Consider the following 18,585-nt stretch of genomic DNA (forward strand, 5'->3'; position numbering starts at 1 on the left):
TGCTGTGTAAATGATTCCTCACTACAGCTGCACACTTCGTTTTACTAGGAATTCCGTAAGAGCCATTAAAATTCCAGGTCAATTGCTTGTGCATCCATGGATGTAAAAACTGCTGTAACCTCTTTAAAAAAATAGACTGAAATTAAACCAAACTCTAATATCTTAGTCCTAGGGCTGATTAAGGTCTCTCCAGAAAACCAGCACAGTAGTAATTCAGAAGCTGCCAACCCCAGCTGATTAAGGAGGAAAGGGTCACAGAGCGATGAAAGCTAGTCAGATGAACGCTAGTCACCACTTAAGGAATCCTGGCTTTGTCTTCACTCACTCTCCCGTTTTCCGTCTTGATGATAGAACCCAGGGCCTTTTACATGACTAACAATCAGTCTACACTGAACCCCTAAGTTCTTAAAAAGTTACAGGGGTCCCCCAGTCAACACTGCCCTTTTCCTTAATATTATTTTAGTTATTCTTTTAAAACATAGGAAATTTATGGGAAATCCCCTACCACTCCTTTGCTCACAGTCTAGAAAGAGAAAAGGCCAGAAATGAAAAGTCTGCGTGTGGTTAGCAAAGATCTGCAGCTTATTATTGAGAATCCCCCCTCCCGGGCTCCCCAATTTTGAAGTAAAAGCAAGATTTCTGCCCCATACTTATGTGAGAGATTAAAGATATTTTTCAAAGCACATTTAAGCTTTGATATCACTTATAAACAGAAGGCACATTATCTGAAATTTAAAAATTCAACAGCCTATCTATTTATGCAGCCAATTATTCACCCATCCTTCTAATCATTCATCCATATATCCATCTGTTCATCATCCATCCCTACCCCCACTCATCTAATCATTCATCTAACCACCTATTCATTCATGCATGTATCCAATGATCCATCTATCCATCTACCCACCCATATACCCATCCACCCACCCACCCACCTATCTACCCACCCATCTACCCATTCATACCTCTACCTACCCCTCATCCACACATCCATCCACCCATCCACCCACATATCCATCCATTCACCTACCCATATACCCATCCACCCACCCATCCACCCACCTATCTACCAACTCACCCACCCATTCTTCCCTCTACCTACCCCTCACCCATCCATCCATCCATCCACCCATCCATCCATCCACCCATCCATCCATCCACCCATCCATCCATCCATCCATCCACCCACCCATATATCCATCTATCCACCCACCCATATACCCATCTATCCACCCATCCACCCACCTATCTACCAACTCACCCACCCATTCTTCCCTCTACCTACCCCTCACCCATCCATCCATCCATCCACCCATCCATCCATCCACCCATCCATCCATCCATCCATCCACCCACCCATATATCCATCCATCCAGCCACCCATATACCCATCTATCCACCCATCCACCCACCCTTCTACCCATTCATCCCTCTAGATACCCCTCACCCATCCATCCATCCATCCATCCATCCATCCATCCATCCTTCCAATGATTCATCATCCATCCACCCACCCATCTACCCACCATTCATCCATCCATCTGACCATCTACTAATCCTGGTCAGAATCTATACTGAATGGCAAAGATGGAGTGAGCAAAGGCAGTTACTAGTCCTGCTTCCAGCAAGTTTCTGTTCAGGTAGTGGAGTTGGCGTCAAACAGGAATGCCATCCAAAGAGTCAACTCTACAGGTTAAGAATAAGTCAGACAGGGAGTTTTGAGAGATAATGAGGGTGACGATGTTGTGTTTGTAGGGTAACTTGTGGACATAGGGCGGTGGATCGAGTGTTGAGGAGGCAGGAACACCTTCTCCCATGTTACTGGACATTTGGGGTTTGTGCCTCAATTTTCCTTCTTACAAACATAAGGATTTGGCTGCTTGTGATCATCACTATACATATCTTCTAAATTATGCTCTAAGATAGATTTCAGAACTAAAATACCAAAACCAGAATAGTTCCCTGGGAGAAAGAAAATTAATAGTCTTTGTCATGTGATGCCAATCACTTTGGCACACACGGAACTGATCGGCAGTGCCAGGCACATGATGGTGTGCCACTGCTCTGGGTCCCACCACATGCCTTGCTGAGCATGTCTGTGCATGTTTCATAGTTTGATTAGGAGGGTGACAGTGCTTTGCGTTGCTTTAATTTGTTTTTCCATAATTGCTACGAGGTTTGCGTCTGTCTGTGGTGGTTTGCTGTCTTTGGTGTGCCCACGTGAACTCACTGCCTGCTTCTCGTGTGTATCCAGTGGGATCTGTGGCCAAGGTGGCTGCAGAGGGGAAAGCGTAGTCAGGTGATGTGAGTCACAGTCATGGTAGGCGACTCACAGACACCGGCTGGATTAAAGTCGACCCCAGCTGATGAGAAGGGACCAGCCATAGTGAGTGATGATCTGTTTGGGATTTAATTTGTTTGTCGCTTTGCTTTTTATCCCCGTGTTGTGTTGAGATGGCATCTCCCTCTGTTGCCTAGCTGTTCTGGATGGAGCTCCAAGGCTCAATTCCCCTGCGCCAGCCTCCCAGTTAGGTGGGAATTCTGCTATGTTCTTCACCAGCTTTACTAGCCTTGTGTCTGCTTATATATTCTTATATTTGGAAGTATGCTTTTAACACGTGGAAACGCCAGCCACCTACCTGTGTTTTATAATCGACATGTACTTCTAGTATTTATGAGATAGATGGGTGGTGGATAATTCTGATGGGTTTCCCGAGCTTGCCTGCAGTCTGTCTGCACCATGGTTAAACTAAACTGCGGGGCCACATCCCACAGTCCCAATGTTACTGATGCTTCTTAGTTGCTCCTTATCCTTTCCTTCTATGTTTTCCCTGTTGCCATGTAAGATCAAGTAACGGCTTTCTGCATGTCTGGTTTATCAATCATTTTTCTCTGCTCTTAACTATATATGACTAACAAACCCAACAGCTTCTTAAACTGTAACTTGCTAATTTCTGTGGGGCCAGGAACCTGAATGTGGGGGAGTCACAAACCTTTGGCAACAGCAAAAGGCTTGTGAATGTGTAATGGCTGAAAGGCAGCTCCAAATCTTGATCCCAGGCTGGGTCTAGCAGAATTCCCCTAGTGGTGTCTTGATCCCAGGCTGGGTCTAGCAGAATTCCCCTAGTGGTGTCATGTGACTTCATGGTAACCTCAGACGGAAGCACATAGCACAGACACTTTGCGCTGTGCCAGCAGGCTAACACAGCTTCCAGAACCACTCCAGCCTGGACCTGGGCTGTAGTATTAAGAAACACAATGCTTTTTACCACATATGCAGATATTCTGTTCTCATAGAAACGGGATTGGTTTAATTAAGGAGAACAAAAAACTTCAAAGAGCCATCACTTCTCCTGTACGAACAATAAGAACATGGTGTCACTGTATTGTGCTAGAATGTCTGATGGCAGAAACTGTAGTTTGATTTGGTGACAGGTTTCATTAAAAAAAAATACTCAGTGAGCTTCAGCTGGGGATTCTGACAGAATTTCTAGCACTTTCTGAGATGGCTCTCATCAAAATTCTTACTACATATTTATGTGATGTGGTGGTTTTGGCACTGACGTGTGTGTGTGTGTGTGTGTGTGTGTGTGTGTGTGTGTACATTCCACATCTATATAATTAAAACACCAGTCACCTTTGAACAATACTGCAATACTCTAAGTCCTATAGCATCAGAATTTCAGCTGAAATTCAATTTCTTTTCTGCAAAAATAAGCACACATCTACCTTATTAGAATGCAGATTTGCTCTAATCTCTAATAACTGGTGAAATATATATATCTCAAAATATTGTTTTTTAAATAAAATTCTTTATAATTTTTTACCAGTAAATGTTTGGTTTGTATACTTATTTTATACAACTATATATCTGTAACAATTTATTAGGCCAAAAGAGGTTGCAGTTTGTGAATGGAAGACTCTTTAAGAGGCCTTGCTCTGCAGGATTGCTCCAATTGCATTATGTCCCACAGGACAACCACTGGAAGGAGTCCGTCTGTGAAGACCAGGAGAAATTATACTTGTAGGGACACATCTGTCCTGCCTCGTCCCCGGGGAGGTGTCCTGACATCCCTGGGATGCTTGAACTCTGGCTAATACTAAGCCCTAAATGTGCTGTGCTCTTTCCTGTACCAATTATATGAGTTTACTTTGCACATGGTAAGAGATCAACAACAAAAGTAATGATAGAACAATAGCAAAATGATGTCCACAGAAGCCAAGAGAACCGTGTCATTCTCTCCAAATGTGCTGGCGTGTGTCTGAACCTTTCCTCCCAGGTGCTTGGGCCACTATAAGCAAGATAAAGACCTACTTAAGCATAAGCCCTGGGATACCCTGAGAGTCGAGCCGGGGGCTGGGTCAGTGGCTAAGTGACAACTGGCCAGGTGTGACCTCCAGCATAGAGGCACTGGATGAGGTGGCGTGTCACACCGGGATGGGATGGCTTGGAAGAGTCTGGAATAAAGAGTTTTATCCAGAGCCTTCATTTTTGTGGACCAAAATTGACTGAACAATCGAAACCATGAGGAGGAGAGTTGTTGGTCAGGAGGGAACTCTGTAACAATCCAGAAGTCATTGGTAAGGAGGTGACTCTGTGACAATCCAGGAATCATCGGTCAGGAGGGGACTCTGTGACAATCCAGGAAAAGCAAATGGACAGAAGATGTCTGACTTTGCTTTGTGGCCCTCTGGGGGTAGCAGATAGCTTTCTCTTCCTTCCACACCAGTAGGGGGTGGACAGGCCAGGCTGTGGGAACCCAGGATCTTGGTAGCACTGCCTCTACCCCTTTGGAGCCTCACTCATCCTGAGACTTAAATCCAGGGAATCTAATTTCCACCTCTGCCACAGGAAACCGAAACTTTCAGAGACTTAACAGGTTCAAGGAACCAAGATGGCCACAATGTATATATGAATGTTCTACATCCCAGTTACTTAGAATTCCTGACAAAAATCCTTTGCCACAAGTGCAAGGTCTTACCTAGGAAGACAGTCCTCCCCCAAAGTCTTATCTATCCCTTAAAAGACAGAACAAAACTTCCCAGCCTATGAGCAGGAGGTAGAACCAGCCGAGGCAACTGGCAGCTCCCACAGGCCCATCAGAGGTAGAAGCCTAGGCCTCCCTGTGCAGTCTGAAGGTGGAGACACCCTCCCAGGTCTCCCAGGTGAAGACCTGCTTCAGCATAGACAACCTGCTATGGAGACAAGGCTGGTGGGTCACCAATGGTTAAACTGTGCAAGCCAGGGCCAACCCAAAGATGGACGTGAATGGCCAGATGCAAACGGCTCTCTATCTTCACTTAGCTGAGAGATCTGAAAGAGGAAATGATTTCCCCACTGAGCTGTGTCAAAATAAATTTCAGTACTTGTTGATGTCCAACCCTTGAAACGACCCAGCAAGTCCTCTGGCCTGTCACTGGCTGTTGCACAAGGATTGAACAGCTAAGGTTCCAGAAACCAGCTTAGCTTTTCCTAGTGTTTCTGAGTTCTCTTTTTTAGGTGTTGAAGCAACAAGCTGGGCTTTTTTTTTCTCCTCTCACAACAATAGAGCTATCCAGCTGGCCATTGTAAACTTTGCTCTCACTAGACAAGAGTTTAGCAGTTTAAGATGAACACCAAGAAGCAGGGAAATGGATTTGCCAGGTCTGACTTGGCTTCCCTTCTGTTGTTTGAAAAGTATGTCTGAGCAGATCTGATCACGTGTTTGGGCTTCTGTGACCTTCTTTACTCAACAAGGTCCAAGGAGCCAGATGTTGTCTGTGGAAAATAAGAGCTTCTCAGCAGTTTCTTGTCAGCCAGCAGAGGACCCTGGCAGCCTCAGAGCCAGTAGCTGCTGCTTCCAGAGGGGCAGAAATGACATTAGAACAATAGAACAAACCCACTACAGACGGGCATAGCAGTGAATGCTTGCAATCCCAGCAGAGGCAGAGGCAGGATGATCAGGAAGGAGTTTAAAGTCATCCTTGACACACAGCAAGTTCAAGGCCAGCCTGGGTTATACGAGAGCCTGTCCAAACATACCAGGGGGGGGGGGACTGTTAGGGATCACTTGTGCAACCTCAGCACTCAGTAGACTGAGGCAGGAGAGTTGCAAGTTCAAGGCCAGCTTGGGATACAGTGAGAGCCTGTTTCCCAAAAGAAACCCCAGACCACATAAGCCAGTGGGGGAAGCAGGATCCACACACAAAATAAGGTAGCCCAGAGTAAAAACGTCACTGGAGGTGCCCTCCATCACCAGTGTCCTTCCTGGTGAGGCTACCTCTTGGAAGTTACTGCTGTGAATGGCAACAAAGCCAAGGTTGTTTTTGGGTAGGGTACCGTGTAGGCAAAGAGCTCTTTTCATACCCAGCATCTGCAGCTCAATATTTAAAAGTAAAAAAACAATGATGATGACGACAATGACAGTCCACAGGGTACCTGGAAAGGTGTTGGGCTTACCTGAACCTCCTGGGCTATCACCCTTATCTGCTCTTTGGTGGCAGCACAGAGGGAGGGTTTCCTTGCAGGTCTGAGATTTCAAGACAGCCCAGTGCCCCCACTCCAGCGCATTTGCCTTTGAGATTCACTTGAACCATGGAAATAATCCCTACTCTGCAGAAGCTCTAGGAGCTGGAATGAGTCAGGCTGTGTTGTAATTTCATTTCCTCCACTGATGTGAGCTGAACAGCTCCGGAGAGGGAAATGCAATGTGGTATTTTCATTAGCCTGCTGCTGGCCTTGGCATGGGAGGCGGGAGGCGTCCTGCGGATGGGATCAGAGATGTCTGGCCCTCTCTGCTTCAGCATTATACTAAGAAACCTAAGAATCCAAAACCACTGGCCATCAACATCTGGAGCACACTGGAATCACCGGTGGGAGTTAGCGTATAGTTTGAAAGCGGGATGTTTAAGACTCCCAGGCATTCCACCATATTGAAAAGTGAGACCCACTCAGTATCCTGAGACCTGCAGGCACTGGGATCTGGGGGAAATGCAGGAGATGCAGGCTCTGATGAGCAGCACGTGTCTAGCTGCCTGAGGGCTGGTAACCCTTAACGTTTTCCCTTGAAAGGTACAGTGCAAGCCCTGGAATGAAGGTTAGTGTTGTGCTGCCTGAGCTGACAGGATCAGCAGGAGCAGAGAAGCAGCCAGTTACTACATGAATGCAGAGCCAGAGGACCAGCATCTCCTTCTGTAGCACAAAGACAACATCATCATTAACAACAACAACAACAACAACAACTAACCCTTTGAGCGTGTACTGCACGCCAGCTCCTGAGCTGAGTACACAACCACCCCCACAGAGGCACTACACTTCTTCCTGTTTTACAGTGGGTAGTGCCAACAAGCCTTGTAGAGAAGTAAGGAGGTACAGACATCTGACTATCAGTCTTCGGTGGGAGCAAGGAAACCAGGAAGAGTAAGAGAAGGTGAAACCAGGACATCAGTAAAGCAGTAACAGAGCTGCAGGGATTGCCATCGAGGGAGGCTCCAGGCAGATGGGAAGTGGGGAGACCCTTACTTCAAAACCCACTCAGATGAGATTAACACTGAAGGCTGTTGCCAGAAAATGAAGAACAGACTCAGCGAACTGGGGCTGGAGAAATGGCTCAGAGGTTATGAGGGAGTTTGGCTCAGTTTCCAGCATCTACACTGGATAACCCGTAACCAACTGTGACTCCAGCTCCAACAAAAATTGTATGTCTCTGCTCTCTGTGCAGCTTCACTCTTGCACACATTACACCCCCCACACTATACTCACACATATACACTACACACACACTACACGGACATTCACACACACACAGACACACACAGGCATACATACTATACTCACACATAGACAATACAAATGCACAAAGACACACATGCTACACACACACACACACACACACACAAACACACACACTACACACCCACATACACACTACACTTCTATATAAACAGTACACACACAGTACACACAGACATTCACATATTACACATACACAGAGACACATACAGGCACACACACTACACATACACATACACAACACACACTTCTTGCACCATACATGCACATACTACACATACACAGACAAACACACATAACACACACACTACACACCCACATACACAGTATACACAATACACACACATTCATACAGTACATACACAGACACACACACTACACACATACACAACGAATACTTCACACAACATATACACACATACTACTACACACACACACACACACACACACACACACACACACACACACAGTTAAAGATTATTCTCAAAGAGAAATCTCAACCAATCTTTTCCAGGTTCATGAAAATGCAATAATATGATGTGGCCACATGGGGAGGCCACAGACTCCATTTCCAGGACTGAGACATCCACAGGACTGAAGCAGAGTATTCTAGTCAGGGTTACTATGGCTGTGATAGGACACATGGCCAGAAGTCGGGGAGGAAAGAATTTGTTTGGCTTATAGTCCTACATCACAGTCCTCCATTAAAGGAAATCTGGGCAGAAACTCAAGCAGGGCCGAAACCTGGAGGTGGAAGCCGAAGCAGAGGCCATGGAGGAATGCTTCTTACTGGCTTGCTCACCATGGCTTGCTCAGCCTGCTGTCTTATAGAACCCAGGACCACCAGCCCAGGCATGGCACAACTCACAATGGACTGGACCCTCTTACATCATTCACTAATTAAGAAAATGCCTTAAAGGCATGTCTGCCTACAGCCAGGCTTAAGGAGGCATCTTCTCAATTGAGGTTCTCTCCTCTAAGATGACTATAGGTTGTGTCAAATTGACATAAAACTAGCCAGTACAACTGACCCCTTGTCAACTTGACACAAACATATCACTGTTAAGCTATAACCTTTCCTTCTTGTTTGTCTCCAAGATCGCACATTAATATCAACATTATAATATAAGCTTCTGAAATCTAAGACTTCTACACTCTTTAAAAATAAGAACACTTTAAAAACACCACAGGCTACAACTCTGGGCTCCTATAAAAAAAATAAATGCTTTCTTACTCCAAGAGGGAAGAACCAGGGCACAGTCACAATCTGAACAAAGCAAAACCAAATTCCAGCTCTGTAAATAACTTGGTGTCCAATATCTGGGATCCACTCACAGTCTTCATGACTCCTTCAAAGGGCCCTGGGTCACTTCCCTGGCTCTAACCTCTGCAGCACACAGTCTGCCTCCTAAGTTTGGGTTTGCTCCGCTCCACCACTGCTGCTGTTCTTGGCAGCTGTCCCATGGTTCTGGCATCTCTGAAATCCTGGGCTCTCTTCAAGGGCCCCACACAATGGAAAGCCTCAGCAGCTCCCCATGACCCCTCCATGAATTTCAAAACCAGTAGCGCCTGGGTGACTTCTGCAGGTGACTATAGCTGCCAGCACAAGTTACAAGCTTGGTTAGCTCTAAAATACAGCTTCTGTGTGTTGTCTCTGAGGGAACACTGCCATCACCTCAAGGATGATGGTCTCTTCTTAACCACCGTTAACTTCTCAGGCACAGCCACCCAGCATCAATTGTCTCAGTAAAGCAATATTTTGCTTCTTGTTCATCCTGGCTGGTTCTTCCATCCCAGCTGATCAGAACCACAGACTCGAAGTTCAAAATAGGCAATGGTCTCAAAGAGTCTTGAAGTGACTCTCAAAGTTTCCTTTGGGACTTCACAAGCCAGGTCCCAACCTCTGCATTCCTGTCAACATTCTTATCTTCCAAACTCCAACAGAACAGCTCACCAAGCTTGGACACTCAACAGATTTTCTTCCCAAAGTTCCAAAGTCCCTTCACAATCATCCCTAACCCAACATGGCAGGCCTATTACAGCACTGCCCCACTCCTGGTATCAATTTCTGTCCTAGGTAGAGTTACAATTGCTGTACTAGAACATCATGACCGAAGCAAGTTGGGGAAGAAAGAGTTCATTTGGCTTACCCTCCCACATCAAAGTCTACTACTGAAGGAAGTCAGGGCAGGAACTCAGATACAGTAGGCCCTAAAGGCAGGAGCTGATGCAGAGAACATGGAGGGATGCTGCTTACTGGCTTGTTCATCATGGCTTCCTCAGCCTGCTTTCCTATAGAACCTGGACCACTAGCCCAGGGATGGCCCTACCCACAGAGGACTGGGGCCTCCCACATTAACCTCTAGTAAAGAAAATGCTCCGCATGCTTGTTAGCATCCAGCCCAAGTTATGGAGGCATTTTCTCAATCGAGGCTCCCTTCTCTCAGATGACTCTAGCTTGTGTTAAGTTGATATAAAACTAGCCAGCACGTGATTATTTCATATCAAGCCACATATGTGAGACAACCTTGTAGAATACACGAATGAGATAAAAACTCAGTAGCAGTGGGAGGATGTATATGTACTTAGACACATATGCACCTACAATCACATACATACGTGTTTTGGTACAGAAGGACATGTCTCCAAATCCATACTTGGTAAAGAACAAATAGGGGGTGTTTAAGGGTTGAGTAATGTGATCAGCAAGATGAATTAACAAATGAATAAATAAATATATACTCAATCTAAGACATTTAAAAAAGACTTATAAACAGACCTTCTCTCCATGAGCTCTGTGTATGGATTAACCTAATCCCATATCAAAATTAATTTAAAAGCAACTCAAATTGTAGTGAACATGCACAATTTTCCTTCTTGTCATCTCTCCCCAAATGTTACATTGTAAGGACCAGTCACTTCCCCTTTTCACTGTATGAGGTATTCTAAGCCATATAGACATGCTTTAAGTATACAGGAGGGGTGTATAGCTGATATACCAGGACATTTCATGTGAGAGACTTGGGCATCTGTGGGTTTTGGTATCATATCCCAGGGGCCTGAAACTCACCCTCAAGGATACAGAGGATGATTGCACCACAACTAACTGGTTGGCCCAGTCTTGCTGTTAGAAAGTTACAAATGCTTTAATTGCCAAGCATCTTCATGAGACAGTACTTTATTGGCCTTTCTTCTTTTGGAGACAGAGAAGGTGTTATGAGAAGCAGGAGTGACAGACCCTGGAGCCCCAAACAGACTCAAGCCTTTTCAAGAACAGAGTATTCAAAAGAGGGACATGTAGAGTAAGGAGGTTAGGGTTGAATGAAATTTAGTTCCCTGATGGAACTCTAAGACACAATCACTAGGTGTTCTTCTTAAGTTTGAAAGAGAACATCAAAGGGAGAGAGATGCAGAGACAGATGCAAAGAAAAATGCTTGAAAAAGCATAAATGAACACTATATGCTGCACCCCAAATAGAAAGGAAATGCATGTTAAGCTACCAAAATTTAACCTCCTAAGCTGAATATGAGAGCTAACAGATGACTTCAAAAGAAACAAAAATGAAGACTTGTTTTACCAGAGCGTTGACAACGGTTCTTAGTAGAGACATCCACAAAGAAATAATAAAAGCCTCCTAAAACTGCCGTGAGAAGCAAGAATGGTTAGATAGCAAACCTCAATAGAATGAGAGGGACTGGAAATTATAGAACAATTCACCTACAAATACAGATGTAAAAAGAACATCTGCGTTTCAAATTCAGCCACGGAGACAGACTGATTAGTATTTACTGCAAGCATTCAGGCTGGCTCAGAAATTAGCACCACCATTTATGTCATTAATGAATTAAAGTAGAAAATCTTATAGCTTCACATCTGATCTGATGTAATTCAGCAATACTTTTATGCAACACTAAGCAAAATCATCTACCTAAATACAATCAGGGTCTCTACCCTCAAGAAACCCAAATCCAGGGATTATCAACCACTGACACCAAGGGCTTAAGCCAGGGACACCAGCGAGGTGCCTGCCTGCATTATGATTGCCCAACTCTCAACAACCCTAGTGATGTACAGAGATCAAACAGGTTACACTGACACGAACTTCTTTTGAACTTGCTGATTAACTACTCCGTCTGAAGGGACTCAGACTTACAACTTATAAGGGAAGCTGGTAAGGAGATGGTCCAAAGACACACACACACACACACACACACACACACACACACACACACACACGTTGCTCATCAGGGTCATCAGGCAGAAAAGAGAAGAGGGGAGCCACGCAAATGTGCACTCCACTCAACAGTACCAACTTAATATAAAGATCACGAATCAACAAGACTGATCCAAATCTTTTGGGGAGAAAACTAGAAAATGTATGTGCCAAGGCACATAAATGGAAAAACCTAAGACCTGCAAGGGAACCCATCCAAGACGTATGCAAAACAGGGAGAGCTCAGGGTGTCCACCCAAGGAGAACACAGGCTCTTTTACTGGGATAGACATGCGTACAGGACTAAAGTGTTTATACAATACAATAAAATGGGGTGTCTCTGTGAGGATCGCATAGAGAAGGGTATGGATAACTTTGGAAAAGGGAGAGGACCAGGATGGTTGTGTTCCTGGGTTGTAAGGATTACCCAAGACAGCTGTAATCAAACAGAAAGACTTTGCCGGTGCTGGTTCCTGCATTCCACTCAATACTCAGAAACCTCAAACACATACCAATATCAATATGAAAATGTTAACAGTGACTTTTAGCCCAGAGGGTAGAGGAGTCTTCTTTTTTATTGGCTTAGTTTATATTTGAGCCAGGGTCTTGCTATGTAACTCAAGACAGTCCTAAACTGAAGGTGTTCCCTTCCAAGTGAGGATTGTAGTCAAGCTCACCACCGCATCCAATGAGTTTCCCCTGGAAATTGGGCTGGATTAACTGGTTATCCACCTAGAACTGTGAAAGCTAGCCCCCCTCCCCTCACAAACACACAGAGCTGAGCAGCAGAAAAGACAAAGCTTAAAATGTAAGAGCTAAAATGGACAAAATTCTGTAAGAGTCACTAGCAGAGTATGTATATAAAACCTGACCGGAAATTCCCCCTTTATACACCCCAGACCCCAGAGAGCCAATAAAGGAGATGAATGTCTGTGACGGCATGTTTTTATATCTGTGTTGGCAGGAGAAGAACGGGCAAAAAGAAAAGGATGTGTTGGGGGAAGAGACTCGAGATACACGGGACCCATAAGGTTTCCACGCCTGGAACACGCAAGAGATTTTCAGTGTGAAAATGAAAAAGTCAGGCTTCGGAAAGACAACTGACAAATGTCAGCAAGGTGGCTCATGTCACAGGGATGTAAGCACTTTATGAACATGTGGGAAAATTTAATAGTACTATTAATGAAACACGGGAGGGAGAACACTTGATAGCTGTGCTCCGCAGACTGGCTGGAGAAAATGAGAAAGTTCTGGGTGGGATGCCTAGTTCTGGACGAGGTGTGGGCCAGAGAGACGCAGAGAGAGTGACACCAGAGCTGCCTGCTTCAGGACCTTGGACTATGGAATAACAGAAGCAGACACATTCTAGCAAATGACATCGCACAGCAAGAGGTGAACCCCAGAACTCCTAGCAAAACCAAGTGCATATCCACAAGAGAAACGCTGAGACTACCTGGCCCCAGAGGGCATATTTGGAAGAACAAGTTAGGGGCAATGTTGACAGATGTTTTAAAAAGCCAATGTAAATAGTACACATTTTGTTTGTTTGTCTTCTTGTTTTTAGACAGGGGCCCATGTACCTCAGTCTGGCTTTGGGCTCTCTGAGTTAAGGATGACACTGCACGCCTGTCCTGCCACCCCTCCACACCGCAGTTGCTGGGACAAACCCCGACCATCACGCCCAGCTCCCTGTCATGGTTCACAAAGCTTCCACAGCTTTCCTTGTGGAAATGTATAAAGGGATCCATCCCTCCGAGTTGATAGATTACTTACCTCAAGAAGAGCAGATTCATACATTTCATTAACCCCTCTCCACCTGCCAGAGTTTCCACCTCTAAAAATTACACCCTATTTGCATAGTCTTATTCAGTTTAAGGGAAATTTAAAGACACACATATGACCTACTTAGCCAGCTTTGTAAATGTGTCAGAGAAAACCTCACCCAAAGCTGTGTTTCAGACCCTTCCCACACTCACGATTTTCCCGGGAGAGCTGCTGGGCAGGGCACTGGCTTCGATGAAATACTTCCTGAGCAGATGTTTGCTTGGGTCAGGACTATCCAGTAGGATGTAGGAGCAGAAATAGGCTCCGTGACGGAGGAGGAATATGGCAATGTCTTCATTCCCTGACGGGGCAAAGCACAGAGAGCTCAGGGCATCCAGATGTCCCAGGGGTCATTTCCACTGGGGGTGTTGGTGCTTAGAGAGCAGGCTCTAGGTTACTTCTCTGATGCACCCAGTTCCCCACTGAGAGAGTTTATGGGACTTTGGTTTTTGAGTGCTGCACACAAGTTAGTCATGATGGGTTCTTGCCACCCAGTGAGGGGACTAGTAGGGAGGAGCAGCTACCTTGATAAAGACATTAAGAACAGGGCTAGGAAGATGGCCACATCGGGGCAGTGCCCTATGAACCATGCAGCCGCGTTCCATTTTCAGAACTTGTATAAAAAAAGATACTGAGGGGATGGAGAGATGGTTCTAGAGGTTAGGAGCGCTGGCTGCTCTTTCAGGGGACCTGGGTTCAATTCCCAGCACCCACATGGCAACTTACAACTGTCTGTTACTTCAGTTCTAGGGGATCCGACACCCTCACACAGACACACACGCAGGGAAAACACCAGTCGAAGTTCATAAAATAAAAATAAATAAGTTATTTTTAAAAAGGCACTGAACATGATGGGGTAAGACTGTGAGCTCAGAAACAGGGAGAGGGAGAAAGGCAGATCAATGGGGAAGGAGAACAGGCCAACTGAGATGAACTCTCCAGGCAAAATTGAGACCTGCCATCTCTGTTGTAAGAAACGGCAGCTGAGGTTGACTTCTGGCCCTCCACTCACAGCTGCACACGTGTGCACCCCCCCCCCCCACACACAGGAGAAAAGAAGGAGTTGCAGAAGGTCTTTTCGTAGGCCACTGGAGAGTTAGCAGTGGGGATGAAGCCAGAGTCCCACACTGGCAAGTGGGACCCTTTGCAGGGCAGGGCTGACAGTGTGGGACCCACCTGCCCTGATGGCCGCATAGAGGGGCAACCGCACAATGACCGGGAATTCATTCTTCCTGACAGCGTAGTTTTCCGGGTCAGCCCCGTGGGTCAGGATCAGCAGCTTCACGACCTCCAGGTGGCCTCGCTGGCAAGCCAGGGCCAGCATCCAGTTCAGCAGCCGCTGCTGGGGGGTACAGGGACCTGGAGGGGGTGAGAGGAGTGAGGAGTGTGCCTCTGAATCCTGCTGGTGGCTCATCACACTCATAAAGTGTAGCTGTCCTGGGTCCAAGTGGACAGTGTTCTCTGGAGTCCTGCCTCCTAGTCATACCCAGAACTTCTCCATATTATCACAAACCAACCTGCTCTTAAGCCAGGCTGAATAACAAGGGTACCCGCAGTGTGTCTCTGATGAATTAAAAAGGCCAATGTAGTGAGTAAGACCAGGGCAAAATAACAACAACAACAAAACAAACAAATGAACAAACAAAAATTCCAAAACCAACCCACAGTTGCTGCAGTTTTTTTCCAGATGGCTTTGCCCTCCCTCTGCTTATAGCCCTAGAGGCACATTACACACAAGAGAAGAACTTCAGAAAGAGAGAGAGATAAGTTAGGATTAAACTACCTTAATTTAAAATTGCTATTTTGTGCAAATTGGTTACCCTTCAAAAGTCTCAGTTTACCCAACAGTAAAATGGGTATAAAACCCTTCTCTCTGAGTTTAATCCTCACATTATATTGTGTAGTGTGAGTCAAATTCCTGAACTAGTAACTCTTTATTCATTATGGGAGGTCCTCACACCACTGGAGTACTTATAGAATTCCATACAAAATACCTGTAGAGAGCACACACACACACACATATCACTTTCATAAATATGCTTTAAAAGAAATCTTTGACAAAGGAAAATAGATCAACTTTTGCTGCCTAAAGTGTCTAAAGTGATTTCCTGAAAAAACTCCTAGTTAATTTCAGGGAAAAAAAAATGACAATGAACATATTGAATGTAACAGGGCTGGAGTGTCACAGTGTCTTCATGTTCAAGCTAGTGTAACATCTTTTGGATGCAGTTGCTATGGAAATGACCTCATTTTCTGTCATGTCCCCAAAGTATCATCTCATTGTATCATTGTATCATTTCCAGCAAGGGCACCTGGCACAGTGCCTGACTGAAGCCTTGTTCAGTGAACATCTGTCTCCAGGTCCAGCCAGAACTGGCTGTCATGAGTCACGGTAACTGAAAAACTTGGTCCTGTTCATCTACAGGAAGGATGTAGTGGTAAAGGATGCCTAACTACAGTGCTAACTTCAGTGGACACATGTCCGAGTTAGCACGCAGAGCTGCTGTTACAAGACCAGCCCAGAGCTCAGAGAGATTAGAAATGTTGAGGGCCCCACAGGGGATCTGCAGGAGTGTAAAAGGCTTAAATCCTTGTCTGGGGGATGGAGAGACAGCTCAGTGGTTAAGAACCATGGCTGCTCTTGCAGAGGACCTGGGTTTGGCTTTCAGCACCCAAATGGTAGCTTATAACTGTCTGGCCAGTTCCAGGCCATCTGGCAACTTCTGGCTTCCATGGGCACCAGGCACACACATGTTCACTCAGACACACAGGCACAACACTTATATGTTAAAAAAAAAAAACGAAACAAAATACAGGTTTGCCTAAAAGCAAAGAGCACTCTCTCATACTCATAGAGACACCACATTGTGACTTAAAAGGATTCTTCCCCGACTCCCTCCTCTTGGCCTCCTTGCTCTTGTTTGCCTTCTGGTGCCAAGTTCTCCTGACTGTCCCATTGTCATCTGGGACTTACAAGAAAGAGCACAGTGTTTTGCCTACACATGCTTCTCCCGTGAAACCCAGGCCTTTGCTCTCAAGCCTGTCAATTCTCAGACCTTACCTAGAGATGAAGCAAACATAGGAAGTCCCAAGAGCAGCAGGGTATGTAAGAAACCCAGCCTCTGGCTTGCAGGTACAGGCCATCCCGGCCACCAGGGCCACCCAGGTAACTCATGGCATTCATTGTTTCATTATTTGCTAAGTTCCCTCCACATCCTTTTGGACTTCTGTGCCTCAGAACAATCAGAGTGCACATAGTTGTCACCTTTTGCCTAAGTTTCCCCCTCATGCTCAGGAGCTACCAAAGGGTTCAACCTACCTTTTGAAAACTTTCCCATGTCTCCCAGGTTCTGAAGGTGCTCAGTGTACTTGGTGAATGTTTAAGAAATGTCAGTATGATGGGCAGGTGCTGTGGTGAGTGAGAACAGCCCCCATAAGCTCATGTCTTTGAATGCTTGGTCCCCAGCTGGTGGAACTGTTTAGGGAGGATTAGGAGGCGTGGCTTTTCTGGAGGAGGCATGTCACTGGGGGTGGGCTCTGAGGTTTCAAAAGCCCAAGCCATTTCCAGTGTGCTTTCTGCCTCTTGCTTGCAGATCAAGATGTGAGCTCCCTGATGTTCCTGCTGCCTGCCTCTGTGCCCCACTCTGCCACCACAAACTCTAACCCTCTGGAGCTATATATAAGCCCAATCGAACTCTTTCTTTTATGTTGCTCTGGTAACAGCATCTAATCACAGCAACAGGAAAGTATCTAATGCAGGTTCTGAGTCAGCTAGTTACAAGTCCTTGAAGACAGCCATCCTTCAGCCCCTTCTTGCTTTTCTATGTCTCAGCTCATTAGTCTGCCTTATTTTTTCTTTCCCTTTTTAAAGACAGGTTTCCCTGTGTGTAGCCTTGGCTGTCCTGAACTTGCTCTATAGACCAGGGTGGCCTTCTGGTCAGAGACCCATCTGCCTGTGCCTCCTAGGTGCTGGGATTGAAGGCATGCACCACCATCACCTGGTTTCCTGTTTGCTTCTTAAGCACCTTAGAACCCTGTTGGCTCTTGTCCCTCAAGTTCTTCCAACATCAGGCACACAGGTAGAGTATTGACTGGGAAGAACCACTGAGCTCAGATCTATCTCAATGTGTGCATGTGCGCGCGTGCCACACACACACACACACACACACACACACACACACACACACAGAGGGTCACTACATGATATGTGACCCAGTACAGAAACAACAGGGCCTTTGGTTTTAAAATTATAAAAGAGATTCAAGCTATCAATTATAGAATATTAAACCACATGTGGACGTTATCAGAGACTAGAACACCTTGAGTCCACTGGGAGCAAATTACCAGTGTATCATACCATGGTATATCCATTCAATGGAATGTTATTTAGCCATAAAAATTATGTTATTGAGTGTTGAAAAGACACAGGGTAACTTTTGATTCATTTTTCTAGGTGAGATAAACCCATCTGAAAAAGATTACCTAAGGGTGTGTGAAGTTCCCATTGCGTTCCCGAAACGGCAAAGCTAGAGGGGAGCGTGGTGACAGAGCTGACACACAAAGAGGTTTACCTGATAACGACTCTAGCAATTCGTGTACGACTTCGGCGTGTCCAAAATGGGCTGCCACCACAGCCGGGTTGTCATCAGTGGGCTCCATCGGCAGCTCCACACGCTTCTCAGTGAGCAGGAACCGAACGGTCTCCAGATCCCCATGGGCTGCAGCAATGCTCAGCAACTGGCCCTAGTAGAAGTGGGACAGAATTCCGTGAGGCCA

General features: G+C 45.7%; 1 protein-coding gene across 1 annotated transcript in view; it reads right to left on the bottom strand.

Moving 5' to 3' along the window:
• Positions 1-18,585, bottom strand: part of LRRK1 (leucine rich repeat kinase 1) — a gene marked incomplete at its 5' end in the record, with an annotated part of 122,201 nt that overhangs the window by 60,840 nt on the left and 42,776 nt on the right. The window contains 3 exons of the mRNA XM_080913828.1: positions 13,962-14,110; positions 14,986-15,168; positions 18,381-18,552. Of these exons, the coding sequence (XP_080769954.1) occupies positions 13,962-14,110; positions 14,986-15,168; positions 18,381-18,552 (504 nt within the window). The remainder of the gene's footprint in view (positions 1-13,961; positions 14,111-14,985; positions 15,169-18,380; positions 18,553-18,585) is intronic.

The sequence above is a fragment of the Micromys minutus genome (genome assembly GCF_963924665.1).
Source record: "Micromys minutus genome assembly, chromosome: 3".
Lineage (NCBI taxonomy): Eukaryota > Metazoa > Chordata > Mammalia > Rodentia > Muridae > Micromys > Micromys minutus.